Source organism: Polyodon spathula, chromosome 3 (assembly GCF_017654505.1).
Source record: "Polyodon spathula isolate WHYD16114869_AA chromosome 3, ASM1765450v1, whole genome shotgun sequence".
NCBI lineage: Eukaryota > Metazoa > Chordata > Actinopteri > Acipenseriformes > Polyodontidae > Polyodon > Polyodon spathula.
Genome location: NC_054536.1, coordinates 10,383,794 through 10,406,358, shown reverse-complemented (window position 1 = coordinate 10,406,358; position 22,565 = coordinate 10,383,794). Strand labels below are relative to the sequence as shown.

The 22,565-nt window shown below is 37.1% G+C and overlaps 1 protein-coding gene across 6 annotated transcripts in view; it reads left to right on the top strand.

Moving 5' to 3' along the window:
• The window catches only part of LOC121312708 (NEDD4-like E3 ubiquitin-protein ligase WWP1), a 33,203-nt gene that overhangs the window by 10,338 nt on the left and 300 nt on the right, over positions 1-22,565 (top strand). For 2 of the 6 annotated variants that reach the window (XM_041244402.1, XM_041244401.1), the window contains 23 exons: positions 149-287; positions 1,363-1,487; positions 4,511-4,648; positions 4,705-4,792; positions 5,397-5,560; positions 6,216-6,308; positions 8,142-8,463; positions 11,753-11,848; positions 12,304-12,478; positions 13,163-13,217; positions 13,309-13,393; positions 13,824-13,952; positions 14,062-14,134; positions 14,236-14,307; positions 14,538-14,626; positions 15,967-16,126; positions 16,540-16,673; positions 16,787-16,927; positions 17,141-17,261; positions 18,544-18,648; positions 18,782-18,878; positions 19,334-19,406; positions 21,400-22,565. The exon at positions 21,400-22,565 is cut by the window's right edge and continues 300 nt beyond it. In XM_041244402.1, the coding sequence (XP_041100336.1) occupies positions 149-287; positions 1,363-1,487; positions 4,511-4,648; positions 4,705-4,792; positions 5,397-5,560; positions 6,216-6,308; positions 8,142-8,463; positions 11,753-11,848; positions 12,304-12,478; positions 13,163-13,217; positions 13,309-13,393; positions 13,824-13,952; positions 14,062-14,134; positions 14,236-14,307; positions 14,538-14,626; positions 15,967-16,126; positions 16,540-16,673; positions 16,787-16,927; positions 17,141-17,261; positions 18,544-18,648; positions 18,782-18,878; positions 19,334-19,406; positions 21,400-21,499 (2,774 nt within the window). In that variant the 3' untranslated portion in view covers positions 21,500-22,565. The remainder of the gene's footprint in view (positions 1-148; positions 288-1,362; positions 1,488-4,510; positions 4,649-4,704; positions 4,793-5,396; positions 5,561-6,215; positions 6,309-8,141; positions 8,464-11,752; positions 11,849-12,303; positions 12,479-13,162; positions 13,218-13,308; positions 13,394-13,823; positions 13,953-14,061; positions 14,135-14,235; positions 14,308-14,537; positions 14,627-15,966; positions 16,127-16,539; positions 16,674-16,786; positions 16,928-17,140; positions 17,262-18,543; positions 18,649-18,781; positions 18,879-19,333; positions 19,407-21,399) is intronic. The other 4 variants (XM_041244404.1, XM_041244407.1, XM_041244406.1 and 1 more) reach the window with 3 other exon arrangements.

The window sequence follows — 22,565 nt, the reverse complement described above, 5'->3', positions numbered from 1 at the left end:
CTGTATGTGGATGGTCCACGGTATAGAGAGAACACAGGGTCAGTTCTGACAGGTCTGCATTACGTTCCTGGTCCAGATGGGTTTAACAACAGTGTTGTAACGGTTACATAGATTTTTTTAATCCCATCTGTTTGGTTTGTTTTAACAGTTTCCTGTGCCAAATTTAAAAGGAAAAAGAACTGGTTTGGAACTGTGATCTATGTTGAAGTAGCAGCAGATGGAGAAGCCAAGAAAACTGCAAAGTCCAGCAGTTGTTCTCATCCAAAGTGGGAAGAACGTCTTGCAGTGTAAGAACCACACATCTGTTTGCAAACCTTGTATGCAGACCTTGGTCGGCCTATATGCTCCATTATGTCTTTCACTTTTTGCTGCCTGGACACTGCAGGATATAATATAATGACTATTTTATAAGATTATGGAAGTTTTCTTCACAAACAATTAAAATATTTTTCATTCTTTTCTAATCTAACCCAGATCTGGAAGGAAGTCGGTGACAGTGGCTATGTGATGTAATTGCTCGCACTCGTAGCCTCAAGGTGTCAGCGGGCATTCCTTCATTTTTGATTGATAGTTCATCGTTGTCCATAGTTGCTGTATAAACCTTTTCATAGTGGATTGGCAGAACATTTATGTTATATACATTCTGGTTGAGATGTACTGTTAGAATTACTGTTGCATTGCTTAAATATGCATGTATCTGGAAAGACATGATTAAGCAATGTTCTAAATGAAAAATATATATTTTTTCTCTAACACATTTTTGCTGTTTGTAAATATTGGCATTAGTTTGGTTACGCTTCATTTTTTGGTTGCTGTCTGTGGTTTTTAAAAAAATTGCCTGTTTCAGTTTGAACCCCTGGTATGCATGCATTGCATAAGAAAAAGAATGACATTGACAAAGCACAGCATGCTATCTAGTTGTAAACACTGCCTGGTGTTTCTCATTCATGATGCTATTTGAGATAGAGAATGTTCAGTGCTTGACACAGCTTAGTTCCACCACCATTCATCTGTTGTAAGTTTGCCTCTCTTGTTCCAACACAAGTTGATTTGGAATAATGAATCGCACTGCATAGCTGCACAATACTATTTGAAGAGCAATAATTCAGCCTGCTCTTTGTGGTGTGTATTAAGCAGATATGAAGACTTTAAATTATGCAAATCAGTGCAGTGTTTCTATCTCAGAAACAATACATTGTGGAATCTTGGAGAGTACAGTGAGTGTTGGCAGACTGCTGTCCACCAATTATATCCTTCCAAAGTCATGCAATCAATGACTTGCAAGGCTATATATGACACATGGTTAAGGAGCAAGGTAACCCATGTCTAAGGATTAACATCTTGTTTTGTTTTTGTCTGCAGGAATGTAACGCCACAAACCAAATTGGAGTTCAAAGTATGGAGCCATCACACTTTAAAAGCAGATGCTTTACTAGGAAAAGCCACTCTAGATATAAGCCAGGCCCTGGAATCGCACAATAGAAAGTGTAGGTTTTCAGCTTCTTACTCCTGCTGACATTTCCCGTATTAACAACAAATGTTTTTAATTTCTTAAATGTGTACGTTTAGTTCCACCTTAACCTTAGCACAAGCTTAATGTTGGGAATTGGGAACATTGCAAAAGAAACAGTTACTTTGTTGTTGAAATGTTGTACAAATGACTGTCTTAGATGCCAATTTAATACATAGGGCAGCTATTCCCTTGTTGCCACTGCACATCCCAAACAAGACGTCACACGAATTGGATTCAGATTGATTTAAACAGCGTAAGCGGTGCACAGGAAAGTGAAGCGTTGTGTTATTGCATATAAAGAGCGGTATAGACCTGTAAAGGAACAATGCTACATTTTCATCTCTCCCCTCTTAATAAAACACCGAAGGAAATTAGATTTATTTAGATAGCATTTTGTTTAACTTTTAAAACTATTAGATAGTTAACCTGTGCAATTTAACACGTTCATTTCTTTGGAGAGTCTTTTGTTTTTTTTGTTTTTTTTTTAAACACGCACTACTCTGTCTTGACCCTCTCAGCACCATATACTCGAGTGCAGTTGGCATTTGCATAGAAAGTTAGTCATATAACTGCATTACGGGGCAAAGTACTGAAAGGGAAGAGCTTGTGCATGGGAAGCTTATTACAAAATAACTTTCTGATGTATATCATGTCAAATTGAGTTTCAGTAATGCAAACGTAGGCTACATCTAATCTGAAAAGCACACTTTCACATCTCAAAATACTTTCTAGCAACAACACAACAAATTAAACCTGTCAGTTTTGGCAGAGTAGTTTTTATTTTTATTTATTTATTTATTTATTTTTAGAAATTCAGGATTGCTGATTTTTTTTTTTTAAACGGCAATGAAAAAGATCAGTAAAAGATACCCTTTTAAAGGAAAAGTATCATCAATAATAATACAAACTTGAATGAGATGGATGAAGTAATTGCATCAGTTAAATATGCGATGAACCAAGATTAAGTATGATAAAAAGAATAATCACAAGGTTAATCACAATTAATTTTTTTTATTGCTTGACAGTGTGTGTATATAATTCTAAGCCCATGGAATAAATATAGCTGCCTCACTGCAGGACTTTACTGCAATAGTTTTACCTCCAGTATTTTGATATATATACACACACACACACACACACACACACACACACACAGTGCCTTGCAAAAGTATTCAGACCCCTGACCAATTCTCTCATATTACCGAATTACAAATGTTACATTGAAATTTCGTTCTATTTGATATTTTATTTTTAAACACTGAAAGTCAGAATCAATTATTGTAAGGTGACATTGGTTTTATGTTGGGAAATATTTTTAAGAAAAATAAAAAACTGAAACATCTTGCTTGCATAAGTATTCAACCCCTGTGCTGTGGAAGCTCCCAGTTTGCACCGTTGAAAGAAATTGCCCTATTGAGGACACAATTACCTTACCATTGGCCTCCGCCTGTGAACCGTTAAAGTTGCTGTCACATTTTCTGGATAAAAACCTCACTGTTGAAAGATCATTGGTAAGGCTGTGAATCTGAAGGAAAATGAAGACCAAAGAGCATTCTACAGAAGTTAGAGATAAAGTAATACAAATGCATAGATTAGGGAAAGGGTACAAAATAATATCCAAGTGTTTGGATATCCTAGTGAGTTCAGTTGGATCAATAATCAGGAAGTGGAAGCTGCATCACACCACCCATGCACTGCCAAGAAAAGGCCGTCCCTCAAAACTCAGCGCTCAAACAAGAAGGAGACTAGTGAGAGAAGCCACAGAGAAGCCAACAATCACTTTGAAGGAGCTACAGAGTTCAGTGGCTGGGAGTGGAGTAATGGTGCACCAGTCAACCGTATCAAGAGCTCTGCATAACACTGGCCTGTATGGGAGGGTGGCAAGAAAGAAGCAGTTACTCAAAAAGTACCATCTGAAAGCACGTCTGGAGTTTGCCAGAAAGCATGAGAGTGACCCAGCTGCGATGTTGGAAAATGTTTTATGGTCAGATGAGACCAAGATAGAGCTTTTTGGCCAAAACTCAAGGCACTATGTGTGGCGCAAACCTAACACTGCCCATGTCTCAAGACGCACCATCCCTACAGTGAAGTGTGGTTGTGGTAGCATCATGCTGTGGGGATGCTTCTCATCAGCAGGGACTGGGCGTCTTGTTACAATTGAAGGAAGAATGGATGGAGCAAAATACAGGAAAATACTGCAAGAGACTCTGCTTCAGTCCACTAAAAAACTGAAGCTTGGGAGGAAATTCACCTTTCAGCAGGACAATGATCCCAAGCACAAGGCCAAAGCAACATTGGAGTGGCTCAAGAACAAAAAGGTGAATGTCCTACAGTGGCCCAGTCAAAGTCCTGATCTAAATCCCATTGAGAATCTGTGGCAGTATTTGAAAATTGCGGTCCACAAGCGTCGTCCAACCAACCTGAACAACCTGGATCAAATCTGCCAAGAAGAATGGGCCAAAATCACTCTGACACTGTGTGCAAAGCTGGTACATACTTACCCCAAAAGACTTAAAGCTGTTATTGCAACAAAAGATGGCTCTACCAAATATTAATGTGTGGGGGTTGAATACTTATGCAAGCAAGATATTTCAGTTTTTTATTTTTCTTAAAAATATTTCCCAACATAAAACCAATGTCACCTTACAATAACTGATTTTGAGTTTCAGTGTTTAAAAATAAAATATCAAATAGAACGAAATTTCAATGTACTATTTGTATTTCAGTAATATGAGAGAATTGGTCAGGGGTCTGAATACTTTTGCAAGGCACTGTGTGTGTGTGTGGTGTGTGTGTATGTATGTATATATATATATATATATATATATATATATATATATATATATATATATATATATATATAATATATATATATATATATATATTTATTTAATCATTTCACACATTAGTTTTGTCTATGCACAGTGACCGTACTTTTTACATTTGTTAACATTTGTGTGGTGGTTCAACAGCTCTTTTCTTATTTTTGTATTATAGTGGAGAATGTGAAAGAAGTATTAAAACTCACTTTAGAAAACAAGAATGGGCTTGTACAAACAGGGGAGTTGACTGTTGTACTTGATGGCTTGACTGTTGATCAGGAATCACTACCTAATGGCACTGCACCAACAAACAGTAAGTCATTCGTGTACAGTGGACAAATTAGGCAGATTTATTAAAAACTGAAAAAGTAATAATGTTCTGTTCCCTAGAAGTTCAGCAGAATGGTGATGCTTTTCATGAAAACAGAGATGAATCTTCTACAGGGGCTAGAACAAGGTAAAAAAAAAAACTTTTTTGTTTCTTTTAAGTATATTGTTTTTTGCCTTGTAGAAGTTTGCCAAAATCATAAAGATATGAGAAGGCTGGGAAAACATGTCTGACCTAAAGCCCTGAAGCTTTATCACTTCCTGTGCTCAACCGCATATTATGCCATCCTTTTAAGAGGTTGTCCCTTTGAACATGTCATAGGAACTTGTCTCACACATCATGGGTCATAAATCAACTGGGAAATACATTTCTCAACAGTTACTTGGTAGTGTTAGCCAGGAGATAAAAAAACAAACAAAAAGTATTGTAGGATCGCAGTGTATCCAGATCACGCCCCCCCCCCCAGCAACAATGGTGGCTTTCTGTTCCCACATGCCACTCATTACATCAGAGCAGGAGACAGCATGAACTGGATACACTGTGTTGTTTAGAAGAAAAGTTCTTTCTCCTGACAAGTGTTTCCAAGTAAAATGTTGGGGAAAATGTAAATCCTAGTTGATTTACCAATTTTCTGTAACAGTAAAAGAAATTGCTGTGATATGGGCTACAGCAAAGTTAAAGATCCGTGTGCTGAATTTGCATTTACTGATTTGATTAATTTCAAATCCACTAGTGGTGCTTCCAACGGAATCGAGTGTCAGGCAGCATCAGAGTCTTCAGGGCTGAGTGAGTCGAGTGCTGCTGTTGTAAATGGGGACGGCACACCATCTCCCTCTCATGTCGCTGCCAGACCTGATGCAGCACTGTCTCCAAAACCACCCAATAACCACAGTGCTGGTAAGTATTTGTAATGCTGCGTGGTAATATAGGTGCTAGCATTTTCCAACAGATTTGGGACAAATCCATGTATTTTGTAATTAAAGTTGTCCCTTATTGTTTAGCTGTTTTATTTTTTGATTCTGTCGATTTAACTCTTTTAGGACCAGTTTAACTTTGTTCACTACTGTAACTGATAAAAAAACAAAACAACCCCCCCCCCAAACAAAAACACGTGAGACAAACGAAAAACAAGTAATCTGCTGATCTAAAGTCAGCACGAGAGGAATCGTGCTTCTTTGTTTCTGTTTCTGTTGTCATTGTATACAGTTTCCTTTTCTATTATATCGGTTAACACTGGAAGCATATCTCTGCCGGCAGATCATTGTATACACTACTGAAGTTGCAGCAGTTGGGACTTGTCTGACCTCACCCTGTAACTAAAATAGTGTAATCCTCACCCCAGCTCTTTAGAAGTAATTATCCCTGTTAAACATTTTGATTTGTGTATATTTATGTATTATGTATGTATGGATCTTTTATCCACAATACAAGCAGGTGTATTTTTAAATACAGGGTCAATGTACAGCTGACTAACTGATTTTGGAAATTACTTGCCAATCCTTCTTTTAATAGATTTTTTTTTTTTTTTTTTTTTTTTTTTTTTAAACCCTAGATGATCCCACCAGTGACCCCCAACTGAAGGACCACTTGGAGGAGCCACTCACTCTCAAGGAAATAGCACAGGCTGCCACGGCATTGCATCGTGGTAAGGTCCTGTGTCTTACAATTCTTCCTATATTTAAGCTTTGCTTTGCTTAGTAGAAAAGCAGATATCTTCTTGCTTGTGCCCTGTCTCTGTCCTATTACCCTTAAATAAATGTAGTTTTTGTTAAAGCTGCACCCTTCCCCCTGCCTTGATTGTATCTGTTCTTTTTGTAGAGTCAGGCTTCATACATGGTGCTTGCCATTTGTCTCACACTGTATTGTGTAAGGTCCTTCAGCCTCACCCCTTTTAAACATTGTTGTCTCGATGCTGCTGTCCACAAGTTGCAGATTGTTGTGGGGGTTGTCCAGTGGTAGTGAGATAAAGGGTATCGTTATATTGAAACAAGGATCTTCTTAAAAACTCAGTTGACTAGATTTCTATGTTCATCTCATTAAGCCATTTCAGGTGCCAACTTCATATTTACAGTGCTATGCAAACTCTTTGGGAAAACACTATAATGCCTTCCACCCTTCACTTGTTAGCTGCAGTAGTAAATGTGTGTGTGCTGTATTTGTGATCCTGGGACTGTTTGGTTTGCAAAGCTGCTGCCGTTGCTCTGTCAATTACACTGGCTAGTATACTGCATTATGTTACCACTGTACTGTTTAAAAGTGGACTTCTGTACTATAGTAGGAAATTCAACATTATTCTTATAGGCATTATTCTTATAGGCAGTCTAAAGTTTTAAAATTGGAATTCACAAGGTTCATCCTTTTTTCTTTCTTTTTTTGCACTTTTGTGATTGCATCCTCCTTTGCTTACTTAATTTGATCCTACTGACATTATTTGAATGCACAGGTTTAAGATCGCAGCATTCCTTCATATTAGTGGGATTTCAAACTTTCTTGATACACTTTGCAATATCAGTGCCTTTGTCTATCAAAAATGTAGCCATGTTTTATAAGCCTGTGATGATTGCATAATGTTCTTAAGGCTGGTCCCGTTTTTACTCTTACTTTTAAAAGAGTGCTAACCAAGATTTTAAAATAGATATTGTGACATCTTGCCAGAGATTAGTAATATCACTGGCCCCCTTTTTTCCATTGAAGATAGTTTGTTTGCTAGGCTTTTTTTGCTTGTTTTATACTTCATTTTGGAATGTGCAGATATTTAAAATCCGTTCATTAGTAGCTGCTTTTTGGTACATAATACTTCATGTGCCTAGTTGTTCAGATCCTAACTCTCTCCAATGCCAGGTCTAACTGCAATTAGGCCATGCGACCTACAGCACCAGGATGTCAGGGTTTTGCTTTTAGTTGTATTTAAAATATATGCGTAGTGAAGAACCAAAAGATTCTCCACCTCATAAAAAGTTAAGACCAGTAATAGAGCTAATATCCATCAAAGAAAAGGGATATTAAAGAATAGGTTGGCACTCCTTTAACACTTTTAATCAGTGTATTGCTCTTCTCTGCACAGTGACACTTTTTCTAATTTTCTTTGGCACACTTGCTTTGGCCAGACCCTTCGTCCTGATTAACCGAAAGCATGCAGCCCCACCCATGTATGTTTTTTGAACGAGATGCTAGGCGTCATGTTGAATTTCATATGGGAGACGTGATAACACTTTTTTATGTTGTGTATATATAAATTGTGGGGGTAATACTGGCTGCTAACTGTTCCTCAGATGTCTTAAAAAAAAAAAAAAAAGTGCATTTTGTTACCAGGCTCGATTAACAAGAAGCCATGCAGGTCATGGATGTAGTGGGTAACTTCAGTGTTTAACAGTAGAAAGACACAGTATGCAGAAGGAGTTTCTGCAACCTGTTGTTGGTTGTTTGACTTACGCTGATAAATGATAACGCACCCCCTAAAGACTACTTTTTGTTGCAGTAAACAGAGAGCCCTCATCCCCGGCGTTTACCACAGAAGCTGTTGAGTTCACCAGTGGTGCTTCTGCAGAGTCTTCTGAAACTTGCACCCCCAGCCTTTCCACAAGTGCTGCTGCAACATCTGCATCCACTGTGCCAGCTGCAAGTGTGTCAGAAGGATCCCCGGCTGCAGCAAGCAGTACTGCTTCCCCTTCAAGTACAACTACAACCAGTGGAGCGGCATCATCAACAGATTCCACGGTCATCACAGCAGTGGATGGGGCAAAACCCAGACAGCAGCAGCAGCAGCCTAACAACTCCAGCGCAGAGCCGCTGCCGTCTGGGTGAGTGCAGTGCCTTGTAATTGCTGTGGCTGTTCTGCACATCATCACAGAGTTTATTTTTGAGGTTCTGCTGCGGTGAAGGGTTATTAATACTACGATTTTTATGATGGATGGATACTGCCTGAACGTTTAGGAAATATTATTCCAATACCATGTGTCTGTTTTCCTGTTTACATTTTTTTAAACTAATTAATGGTTTTTAAATAATAGTGTATTGCACAGTTTATTGTGGCATTTTAACTGACATATTAAAAGCTCTGAGCCAGGTTGCTTAGTAACCAGTTTAGGGGTCCTTCAGAAACCAATACTCAAATGTTGCTTTGTTATCATTATCAATCACAAGTTTACTTTGGTTGCTTGTCAGTAAGGCTGTGGTGCACACGGGTTCCGTGATTTTAGTAGAGAACATTGAACTTTACTAACACAGCTTGAAATATTAACCAAAAAAAAAAAAAAACCTCACGGTTAAGCCAATGATGTTGAACTAGCTTGGTTGCTTTACTTTGCAATATAGCCGTTCACGCTTTGTTTCTTCCAGCTCTGTCATTTGATTTAAACACATACAGGTGCAACTCTACTGCACGATTTTGTCAACCTGCAGCTGTGGCCAAGATAGAGGAAATATGTTCACTCTTTCTGGTTTTGGTTGGTATTCTTACAGCAGTATTTTGGATGAGCTGTAACTGAGATCCCAAACATTTTGGAATGCCAGGGAAAAGTGCATTCCAATAGTCAATTCTTGAGGAAATAAAGGCATGCATTAGCATCTCAGCATCAGGGACAGAATTGTTCTCATTTCCAGTTTTAATTCTGATGAGACATTTTTTAGTTGGTGCTGAGAGCCCAAAAGAATGACATCTGTTGTATCAGAATACAATGTTAAGACATTCTGTGACATCCAACACTTGATGTCAACAAAGCAATCCGCTAATAGCACCCCAGGGGAAAGATTGGCTGGATTTAAAGACAAGTGTAGCTGAGTGTCATCTGTGTATTTAATCTGCTGTATGCGTCAATGTTGTGTTTCAGTCTCACTAGGATAGTGCAGGTACTGTGATCAACTTGTAAAACAGCTCTATAAAAGATACAATTGTACAAATAAACTGTGTTTAAAGGGCAGCTGCAGAATTAGAGAATTTGATGTAGAAATCGGAGCCCTGGCACAGAATGTGTAAACGTGATAGGCTTTTCACAGGGAATTATTATTTGAATGATTTAAATGGTGGTGGATCTTTAACTATATCAGACACTAGAAAATTACAGTTTCATCATGTAACTTTTGGCAAAGTCTCTAGAAAGGCAATGTCTTGATTTTAATTTTGCTTTTAGTAAAGTGCACTGCTGCAGTTTGATGTGCGTCGCACACTGTTCTCACAGCAGGGTCCCGTGAGATCAGGGATCTTTTGCTCTTGTTCAGACAGCTTAGTCAGCTGCATGCAGGCTCAATCACTTTTCTGTCTTACTGTTTTTTGTTTGATCTGTATGGAGCAGAAGTGGCTGCATTTCCACATGGTAATTAAACAGGACTTGCAGTTGCTTTTAATTTGTTGGCATGATATCTTTATATAAACAGAAGTTATAGTAAACCAAGTGCACATGGTTCTTGAAGATTTTACAAAGTAATTAGCAAAGTCAAATAATAATTATAAAGGTATAACTGATTTTTCATGCTGGTTTTATTTAGGAAATGTCCCTAGATTGTTCTGTGAAGATACCCTTTTTGATTTATTGTCCTACCCCAACTTTAAGAGAGAGAATAAAACAATGTATTATAAAACCTGGAGAAGGAAAAGGCCATACATATTTACTTTCATATTTTCTATATTCCAACTCTGCTGTCCCAACAAAATCCAGTATTTAAAAAATGAAAAACAGTAATAATTCATAAATCATATATTACACAAACCGTACAACCAAATAAATAGCCTCTTCATCCATCCTTTCAACCAGTCCTGCAGTGAAAGTTACACCATAACTTGATTTCTTTTTAGCGTGATTTTCTTTTTACCTTGGCTTATCAATATAAAATATTAACACAGTACAGCTTTGGAGGTGGCAAAATACAAAACCTGTGTAGAAAAAGAAATTGCGTGAGAAATTATAGAGGAGTCATACAGAGCTAGGGTTAGTCTGTTCAACAATTAAAGCAGTTCTGAGCAACAGAAAACAGACCCAGCTTCAGTTGTAGTTACAATTACAGCACAATTGTTTGCTGAAATTGCAGCTACAGTGCTATTTTATTCAATTACAATTAGTTACAATTATACTGCAGTAATTGCAATTATAATTACAATTACCCTGAAAAGTAACATAAATAGCTACACCAATGAACATGTTTTTATACCATATATGCATAATATATATATATATATATATATATATATATATATATATATATATATATATATATATTATATAATTGCAATTGTTGAATACAATATCATCATGCAAGAAAATCTAATGCTAGAAATATCATATTGAAACCAATATGATTATTTGTGTAGTAGTTTTATTTATTGAGGAGTGAATGTTACAAACATGTTTATAAATATGAATAAAGGCAATAACTTTTGAAAAGGCTTCTGTTCTCAATTCAAATCTTTCTGATTTTTCTGTAACGAAGCCATATGCAACCCAGCACAGATTTTATGATCAATGGGGAACTTTACGGGAAATGTAACAGATATTGTAATCGTTGTGCCAGTAAAAACTCTTGGAATAGTGGGCCATGTTTTGTTAATTAATGGAAAACAAAGCAATATGTATGATTTATAATGACACTTGTTTATTTAAATAGCTTGTTATCCCTAAATCGGTAATGGTCCTCCTCGTTAAAAAAATGAATAAATAAAAATGAACTGAATAAATATGCAAAATATTTATAAGAAAATACTAGAGTGTAAATGCTCCTAAGATATTAACATGACAGTTTCACCTGAGATTAACTGTGAGAATTATAGTTGTAATTAGAAGTTGATTTTGTATTCAAATGATGACTTTGATTGGCCTAAATTCAGGCCACTGACTTTAAGGCTATATTACAAGACCATATGATCTTTGTGATTGTGGGTTGTACTGGCACCGGATTAGCTGGGCAATTGAATACTGTACCTTGGGAACAGTTTATCTGATTTAGACTTTCATGTGTTACAAGATTCTGTTTGATTTGTAGATGATTTCTGAACATTCTTATTGTGTTGTAATTTTGGGCTCTTTCTGCTGAATCAGCTTTCTGTTGTTATTCTTATATGACACCTGTCTAACTGATTTGAAATATTTAATTTGAAAGGTGGGAGCAGAGGAAAGATCTGCATGGTAGGACCTATTATGTCGATCACAACACCAGGACGACAACGTGGGAGAGACCGCAGCCATTACCACCTGGGTAAGTGCACGGCAGCTTCAATCTGCAGAATACTGTCCAATACAAAGAGGTGCTATTCGAATTCTTTTTTTATCCCACTGGGATGGACAATATAGTAGAGGTGCATACGTGTGCTTTCTGTATAACTAGAGAGCCGCTTGTCCAATTTGTGATGAAACATAGGAACTTTCTTTAGCACAAGTCATTGAGCATCGTAAGTTGGGTCATTGTCACATTTGCCCTTTTAGGCCATGTGTATGTAACTGACAAACGTGTAGTATATTTAAAGCATCAATGTAATTTGTGACATATGGGTGTCATCCTATGTCAGGATTATTTGTTAAAGATTCTGTAGAGGGTGGATGGAGGGGAAATGAAATTGGCCCTTACGACTCTCTGGTAACTACATCTAGCTACAAAACTTGTTATTAGACATTCTGAACTTTTTTATTTATGTATTTTTTTCTCTTCTCCAGCTGGGAAAGACGTGTTGATGATCGAGGCAGGATTTACTATGTGGATCACAACACCAGAACGACCACTTGGCAACGACCCACGATGGAATCTGTGAGGAATTTTGAACAATGGCAGTCGCAGCGCAGTCAGCTACAGGGAGCTATGCAGCAGTTTAATCAGCGATACCTCTATTCGGTAAGTCAAACTGAGTTGTGAGTGTGGTGACGAATCTGGTTAGATGCATGTTATTCAAACTTCATTTCTTGTTCTGCTTACTGTAGTTCAGTTCATTGCCTTTAAAAGCTAATTGAGTATCTTGCACAATTTGCTCCGTTTCCGTTGTTTTCGATTTGAGTTCCTGAGTTGTAGTTATCACTGGCATCTTAAGACAGTTGAGAAGGTATGCACTATTAAAATATGTTTTTAGGGCACGACTAAGGTTAATAATTGGTATTTCCCAAAATGATTTCCTTTACAGTATATTGAAAAGGCACTTTGTATACCTTAAATAATGAATCCTTGGAATGTGTATTCAGTAGTTGTCTGTAATATTAGGAGAAAGCATGTGTTTCCTGGTTTCTTGGTTTGTCTTCATCTTACCAGGCTTGCTTTGAGCTGGTCTACTGGCAGAAGTAACAGACAAAGTTTGCTGCCAATAACATCAGATTATAGACTAGAAATGGTTTATAATGTGTTGGAGTTTTTAAAATAAATATTTTTATTTCCTTGGGGTTGTTCTGCTGGAAGGACTACCACAGAAGCACTAGCATTGGCACAGAAGTGTCGTACCACTATGGTAGAAAGACAATCTTGCACACACACAAAATATCACTTCCATGATTTTTCTGTAATATTATATCCTTCTTCTCTTCTGAACAGGCTTCAATGATGTCAGCAGAAAATGACCCACTTGGACCTTTGCCACCTGGATGGGGTATGTGGTTCATTCAACAGAATCTCTTCTGTATTGATCAGAGTTCACTTGCATACGATTTCTGTGCTAAAGCGGTAACTCTCTTTTTTAGAAAGACGGGTAGATTCTAACGACCGGGTATACTTTGTGAACCACAGCACAAAAACCACACAGTGGGAGGATCCACGTACACAAGGGTAGGTGGTTATTGATTTATTGATTCATGCGATAAGACACCAGGATTCAGGTGGACAATATCTTTGTTTTGAGTAAATGAATTGCTTTCTGTCTCCTGTGCTCTATGTACTCCTGCAATACCTTGGAGGACATCTGTGATACCAGCTGTGAAGGTCCAACACTATAGAGCAGCTCTGTGCTTCATGTTTGTCTGCAGGCATCAGAGAAGTACAAGTGGACGAACGTGGATAGGTCTGCTTTAAGGCTGCTTTACTCGCGGGTCCCACACAGCACAAATTGCAAGAGAAATACATCCTCAACTTGATCAGCCTCCTAACACTTCCAAACGGGCATTCACTGGCTTTCTCTCTTTAATTAGACGTCATCTGACATTTTTAGGTATGGGAGTACTATGCTTGTGAGTTACTTAAAAATTGTAACATTTTGCAGCTTACAAAATGAAGATCCGCTTCCTGAAGGCTGGGAAATCAGATACACAAGAGAGGGTGTCAGATACTTTGTGGATCACAACACAAGAACCACGACTTTCAGTGATCCGCGCACTGGCAAGTCAACAGTGTAAGTGTAAACCAAAGACACGTTAGTATTGCTCAATATCAAAAGGTTTCCAGTAAATTTATTTGTGGACTGTTCATGCTTTCGTTTTGTTTGTATTTATTTTTTGTAGTACAAAAGGCCCACAGATTGCATATGAGCGTAGCTTTAGATGGAAACTAGCTCATTTCCGGTATCTATGCCAGGTAACTCTTAATCATTATGTACATTTGGTCTCTCGGTAGACTTTCTGGTATTCCTGTTTCAGCAACACATACATGTTTTTTTAATATTTATTTGTTTTCAGTCAAATGCACTTCCCAGCCATGTCAAGATCACTGTATCCCGACAGACATTGTTTGAGGATTCTTTCCAGCAAGTAAGGGCAATTCAACAATAATACAATAAAGTGTAAAGTTATTTGATATGTGTTCAGTGCATGTGCCGTTCAAATGTGACTGATTGATACTTTTTATTACTTTTGTTAATTATTTTGTTTTAAACAGTAATTATTTAACTTTAACGTTTGTAATGCTGTGTTAAATAATGAACAATTTACTGTGTTGGAACTGTATGCATTTTTATAAAAATTGATTTTTTACTTCTCAGATCATGGCTTTAAAACCATATGACCTGCGGAGAAGATTGTATGTAATATTCCGAGGAGAGGAAGGGTTAGACTATGGTGGGCTAGCAAGGTAAGAGGATTGCTTTGTGTTTTGTTTAACTGAAATCTTGCTGATTTTTATACTGACTACATTCCTTTAAACAATTCGTTGCCCCTCAGTGGTGTTGCTGGCTCACTGGTGTGAGCCCCTTATTTTGTGGATTCTCTCAATACAACAGTTAGTTGGTTCATTACTAATACTTTTAATATTAAACATCAAAATCAGCATGCAATATGAAAAAAAAAACAACACTTTATGCACATAATGACTAATTTTGGGGATGGAGGAGTGTGCAATTCTCATTCCTTTGGTCCAACAAATAAACTCTGTACAAGCCTTTTTATACTCAGCCTGTGGTTACATCATTCTTTAACAATTCTTTCTTTTGTAACTGTGTAGCTGTGTAGCTTAATATTGTTTCAGTACCCTCAATACATTTTGTAACTTTTTTTTTCCCATTACAGCTGTGTATCCCCTTGGTCCTTCTAGTAAATATACTTATATTTGACACACATACCCTGCTGATAAGATTACAACAGAAGAGTACCAGACACTGACAACTTCCATACCCAGATAAAAAATGTGTCCTTATCAGTAACTTGCCTTTACATATAAAATAGAAAAATATTACAAAAACCCAGTGGTCCATCTTATATTACAGTGATTCCAAACGTGTCTGTGGTTGGGGTTTAGATAACCCTCCAACAAGAAGCGTCTGTAAAAGTCTGGCCAAACCTGGATTCAGGTCAGGGCTTTTGGTCCAGCCATGGCAAGATTAACATTATTTTCATGATAACAACTGGGTGTGCAGTGGGAGTAGGGGCATTATCACTCATTATCATTAAGCAGGAATGCTGGTAGAGGCGTGGTATGCAAAACGTAAATACAAAAAAAAAAAAAAAACACCCATCTGTGAATTTCTAGTTTTTGGTCTCGTCTTGTAATTCAGAGTTCAGATAAGCACCTGTTGCTGGTTTATCTGCTTTGGTATCTTCTTCCCTCGTCAAAGGTCATTTTTGCACTTTTACATTTTACTGGAAGTGGCTTGGGTGCCAGTTAGCTGTGAAACTGAATAAATATCCCACTAATGTGGTAACTAATGACCATTAATCTTTGAGTCTGTCTGCTTTGAACTACACAGCAGACAGAGATACTGTGAACGGTGCAAGCTTCTATAACTTGTGAAATGCACGTGATTATTATATAAACCAGCAGTCTCTAACATTAAGCATTAAGGGGATGTCTCGTTATCTAAAACAAAGGGAGTGTACGTTGTAGAGGGCAGTGTTTAAATGCTGTAATTATTCCAAGTGCAGTTAATCTTCCTCCTTCCCCAAGTAATATAATTCATGACTCTATCTTTCTTTTAGAGAATGGTTCTTTCTGCTTTCCCACGAAGTGTTAAACCCCATGTACTGTCTATTTGAGTACGCTGGCAAAAGCAACTACTGTCTGCAGATCAATCCAGCCTCCACCATCAACCCAGATCATCTCTCCTATTTCTGTTTCATTGGGCGCTTCATTGCTATGGCAAGTATCTTGCTTTTCCCCCAGTTATTTCTCTCAGTTCTTTATTTTGTTGACCCTGTACAGTTCTATATATTGTCTTTTCATGGCCCGTCAGTACATTAAGCAATGTTAGGTGACATGTTAATCTTAATGTATAACATTTAACTGACAAATATGGGACGTTCCGGCCTGGTGGCATCAGCTGCATTCTGTTCAGTCACTGTTTTTTAGTACCAAAGTGCAGGCTGCTGTGCATATGCCAGTTTGTATCTTTAAAAACAACTTGTCTAATTCCATTTAAGCTTGGTTAGTAAATTTTAATTTGTGCTAAAGAATTTGAATTAGCAAAATCGGTCACCCTTTGTCTACTACCCATAAGGTGCTGTTTAAGTGTTTCCAAACTTGCCCTAACTTGTCCTTTCTTTCTTGATCAGGCTCTCTTTCATGGCAAGTTTATAGACACTGGGTTTTCACTACCATTCTATAAGCGCATGCTAAACAAGAAGCTTACAATCAAAGATTTGGAGTCTATCGATCCAGAATTCTACAACTCCCTAATCTGGATAAGGTTTGCACTGTTTTTTTTTTTTGTTTTGTTTTAAAAAATAAAATCCTAGGCCAGCTGCCTTTTTCTACTACAAATAAATTGGTTAAAAAAAAAAAAAAAATTGTTATTTCTAGGGATAACAACATTGAAGAGTGTGGTTTGGAAATGTACTTTTCAGTCGATATGGAAATTCTAGGAAAAGTTACCTCACATGATTTGAAGCTGGATGGTACTAACCTGTTAGTAACTGAAGAAAACAAGGAAGAATATATAGGGTAAGAAACTTTTTTTTTTTTTTAATATCCAAACTAAACATATCAGAAATATGACATTGGAAATACCGTGATTTATCTGTAGTGTTTCCAAGGCTGTCCTATCAAATCCATGCAATACATGTGATGGACACTTCTGTTCCAGATTGTTAGGATCATTTCTGGTGAAATGTGGTGTTACAAGTTGAAATTAAAGTCTTGTATTATTTGTTTCAGCCTAATGGCAGAATGGAGGTTTTCTCGGGGAGTGGGAGAACAAACCAAAGCTTTTCTTGATGGCTTTAATGAAGTCGTTCCTCTTCAGTGGCTCCAGTACTTTGATGAAAAGGAGCTGGAGGTAAATTATAACCCCCTCCTCAGTTAACTGTCATGTTGGGTACAATGTGCACTGTCCATTTGTAATGGGGAAATTGCACTGAACAGCAAACTGTACTAGGGTTATTGATTTGTCATGTTTAACCAATTATATGTTAATCAGATCAAATTGATTGTCCACAACCCCTTATTAACACTCTTATTCTATGTTCCTGGCAGATGTGTCACTCCTGCTTCATCATTTGCATTACATGGATTATATTTAGGGCTTGTGATTTTCATTTTTAACCGATAAAACACCCCTGATTACAAAAAATGAAATCAGCGTATAACCAATAAACACCAGAAAGCACCAGAAAAGTAGTGTTCATGGTTACTCAATTCACGTTGACCACCCCTTTACCTTTTAAAAAAGTAAATACCTTTTCAGTGTATCTATCATTGATTCTTTCTGAATATTTTAAACCCACCCAACTACCGAGTGACAGCACACTCCTACATTTCTATTGGAGACTCTGCTTGCAAGATTTAAAACAAGATTACAATTTACAATTAGGAATAGAGGCTTGTGTATAGGATTTAAAGCTGTATTACAGTTAAGATACAGAGGATTTTAAAACAGAATTGCAAATTATGGTGAAATGTAAAAAAATGTCTACACACAAAAACCCCAGAAGAATGTGCCAGTGACCATAGGAATTTCATTGCGGAAGACAGCAAAGGAAAGCAGCTCAATTTAAGTGTGCAAGTACTGTCAAGTTACTACTGTACGTATTTTAATAGAAAAAAATGGCCAAGCATTTTGGAAAGTAACTGAAAACGATAATTTCATATTTACATAAAACTCAAAAATAGCAATAAATAAGCACTGAAAAATGACATTAAGAAAAACAGAAGCCCTAATTATATTGGTGAATAATTTGATATTAAATCTTATTAATTAATCAGCACATACACATTGTGAAGTTTGTTTGCTGATGAAGACACTTGCCAATTCATTTGATTGGTTGTTTTGTTTGATAACTTGTACCTTAATGCGATGTACACATGGCTTACAATTTAGATGGCAATTAAACATTTATTTCACACAAGTGAATGTCATATATAAAAGTGTTTATTCATTTTAAGGGTAACTGAATAGGTTTTGGTGGCACAGTGTATTTTCCTAATATAGCTAAAATATGAGTGGTTTTGAAACACCCTAATGAAAGAAGAGTTGGCAATCGGCTCCTGAGATCTACATCAAGGTAATAAACCTCTGGTGCTTCATAATTTATAACAAAGAGTCTCTTTGTGATTTCAAGGTTATGCTGTGTGGCATGCAGGAAGTTGACCTCCAGGACTGGCAAAGGAACACAGTGTACCGCCATTACACAAGAAACAGCAAGCAGATCATTTGGTTCTGGCAGGTGTGGGCTTATTTCTTGTTACACTTAATATGAAAATAATGATTTAAGGAAACAAAAAATTCGGGATCATCCGATTCATCGTATGATATTGTGCCGTGTTGCCTTTTTAGTTAATATAAACTTTATTTTTCAGTTTGTGAAAGAGATGGACAACGAGGTCCGTCTCCGGTTAATGCAGTTTGTTACCGGAACGTGCAGATTACCACTTGGAGGCTTTGCTGAGCTCATGGGTATGTTTTTATTCAACAGATGTGTTCATGGTTTAAATTTCATAGTAAACAGCCATTACTGGTATGAAGTGTATAGGCACCCACATGATTCTGAGCTTTTTGCAATGAAATGCAAGGTATTTACTTTCTTGCACACAAGCTGTTTTGTATACCATGGGAGTTTTAAGTGCAGTATATACCAAGTCTGCTGGATGGCGGACAGTGGAGGTGGTGGTTTAGAAGAGTGAAATGCATGGTGGTTTGTGACTGTCTATTGAGGCATCCCTGTGAGGGGAGCTTGTATGTTTTTATAAATCTGCCTCCGCCACTCAACAGCTCGTATCTTGTAAAGAATTTAAAATGGTGACTTCTTATTTTCATTGTAATAGAACTCCTTGGACATGTCAATGATACAGGTCTTTTTCACATATCTGATTAGCCATATCCCTTACATCAAGCTGTTTTATTTTAAATAGGGAGCAATGGTCCTCAAAAGTTCTGCATTGAAAAGGTTGGTAAAGAAACATGGCTACCAAGAAGTCATACATGGTAAGTCCACATACATTTCTAATGATCTCTCCTCTCTCTCTCTCTCTCTCTCTCTCTCTCTCTCTCTCATATGTATGTATATATGATACACAAGCACACACAGTGGTTTGCAGAAGTATTCACCCCCTGCAAAGTTTTCACATTTTGTTGTATTACAAATAATGTATGCAGTTTTTAAAACAAACTTTTTTTTATTCAAAGCTGTAGTGGTTAAACTGAACACTATATAAGAGGAGAAGGTTGAATGTCAGCAAAACTTGCAAAGAAAATGTACAAAATGAAATTGACTGGTTGCATAAGTTTTCAGACACTTAAGTCAGTACTTGGTAGAAGCACCTTTTGCAGCAATTACTGCAGTGAGTCTTTTTAGATAGGTACTAGCTTTGCATAGTAGGATGGTGACATTTTTGCCTATTTTTTACGGCAAAATCGCTCCAGTTCTGGTAGGTTTGTTGGGGATCGTCGATGGACTGCAATCTTCAAGTCTCGCCATAAATTTTCAATTGGATTTGAAATGTTCTTGTACCCTTCTCCTGCTCGTGCCTCTCTGACACTTTATCCCTGACTTGTTTCGAAAGCTCCTTGGTCTTCATGGTTGCTTTGTTGGATCACTATGTGAGTTGCAGCTTGAAAGTCTTTATATAACTGAGGGAAATTATATACAAGTTAAACCACTTTGAGTACATACAGGCTGAAACCATTTCACTAATTCTGTGACCTTTCAAACAAATCATTTGCACTTGATTTAGATCTGCGGTAGCAAAGGGGTTGAATACTTATGCAACTGGGATTAATCTGTTTTTTCTCTGTAAATCTTACTTATTTATATTCTAAATTGACTTTTTTTTTAACTTTATCAACGTGGAGTAGTTTGTGTAGTTCTACATGTAAAGTCTATTTTGAAAGCGTCGTGGAGTACGCTCAGGTGCCAATAAAATGTGAAAACTTTGCAGGGCGGTGAATACTCCTGCAAACCACTGCATCTCTCTATTCCATTCAATCACTTCTGCATAATTGGACCACGAAAACTTTCCTATATATGTATCTTTTGTGATTTTTTTTTTTGGCAACTTCTTGAACTCCAGAGTTCACACAAACTGTTATAACATTTCTGAAAAAAAAAATGTGACTGACCAGACGTTTTGCATCACCTTGAATTTTTAGGAGTGAGACAAAAAAAAAAAAAAAAAAAAAACATAATTTAGATATTTTATTTAATATCGTGTAATCAAAGAAACTACAAAATGATATTGCAAATGTCTACCGGAAGCCATGATAGTTACCCATATTTTATGTTAGACTTTCAAATGCCACATTTTTCAATTGTTAGTTTTTCATTAAGTATATGGAAAAATACAAAGCGGTATGCAGTTCAATATGTTAATATAACATTATTCAGCAGGTTTTATGGAGCGAAATTAGTTAATTCTATAGGGTAAGGCAAAACTTTTGGCCATAGCTGGTATATATGCCAAATTACTCGTGAATAAAAAAAGGTTTTCAAAAATAAATGTAAAAATGTATCAACTGTTCCCAACAAGTTTTGGAAATCAATTTGCAGTACTTTTATTTTAAAGTCTATGCTGATAGACTAATGCCACTGGTATGCTGAATAATGTTGTGTGTACCTGAACGTTGGTGCAGATCATGTCCACACCACAGTAATACATATCAGGGCACTACAGTCCAGTTGAGGATCTGTGGAAGGAACCTGAACCACTCACTCACTTGCCGCAATCCTCTGCCTGCTTTAGTGACCTAGATGTGAGCCATATCACTGCAGGAACGGCACACAATCCTGCAAGACTCCTGTTCAGCCTTCTGGAGGAGACTATGTCACATGTTAAATCTCATTTTTGGATAATTGCTTTATGGTTGAGAATAAGCTCTGTACTGGTTTGGTAAATCCATATTTGGAAGTTGATCAGCTGCTATGAAAGAATATCTACTCAGTTGTCACTGACTATTGTTCCTTTTTTCCCCCTTTTTTTAGTTTTAACCGATTGGATCTGCCACCTTACAAAAGCTATGAACAGCTGAAAGAAAAACTGTTGTTTGCCATTGAAGAAACTGAGGGATTTGGACAGGAATAAATGGAGCACTTTGCCTTGTCTACAAAAAAATGGATCTCATAAGAGCAGAACTTCTCTCCTAATATAACCAGCCAAGTAAAAAATTGCACAGATACCTATTAGTCTATATAAGCTATTTCTTGTTTGAAACCATTTGGTTTGTGAAACTACAGAGCAAATGCAGTACACTCTTCCACATAAATATGCAAAACCTATTAAGCTGTTTAACTGTTTGTTTCCCCTGAGCTGTAGAGGGAGACGTTTTACCTTTGGCTGGTTTTGGAAGCAGAGAAATGTTTTTATAGATTAAATACATAAAGCTCTAGTTTTATAGAGCTTCATGAAGATATATGGTAGGCAATTTGATAGGCCAAGCCTAAGTTGTTGCCCTTGATGCACACTTCCAGAAAACTGTGGGTGCTCCCCATATCCACTGATGCAACTTCACCTCAACCCGAGGTTATTTCTTGCATGTCTTTAAACTATTTAAGGCTAAAGCCAAACTGTCTTTTTGAGTATCTGAAAAATATATGCTGCTGGCTTTTCTGAGATGAGAATGAGCAAACCTCTTGACAAGAAAATGTTTGAAGTTTTCACAAGTAGTTGCAGTTATCAGTCATTGCTTGTTACGTCAAACAACTGCAGTAGCAGAGTAGTCTTTAAACTACAGTATACAAGAGTAGTATGTTGTGGAATGAATTCCAGGCACCTTGCATCCAAGCCACTAAACCCACAAACACCTTGGGCAAGTACCAGAGGTTTTTGCCAGCTCAGAATGGACTTCTGTTTGAAAGAAAACAATGTTACAAGAGCTAAACTGAGGGGGCAATACTGCTTAACTTAACAGTTCCTGTGTGGGACCATCTGATTTGCAAATTGGGATGTTTGCAGACGTTCATGGCTTCCACTACTTGTCTCTTTATCCACTTCTTAAACAGCTGATTGTGTTCACTCCTGAGACACCTGGACAAAAACAGTTCCATGATGTAAAAGATTGCAAGGGCAAAAAATGTATTTACAGCAAAGTGTTTCAACTGCATATAACCATTGCAATTCTAAAACAGATTAATACCAATATAACCATTTG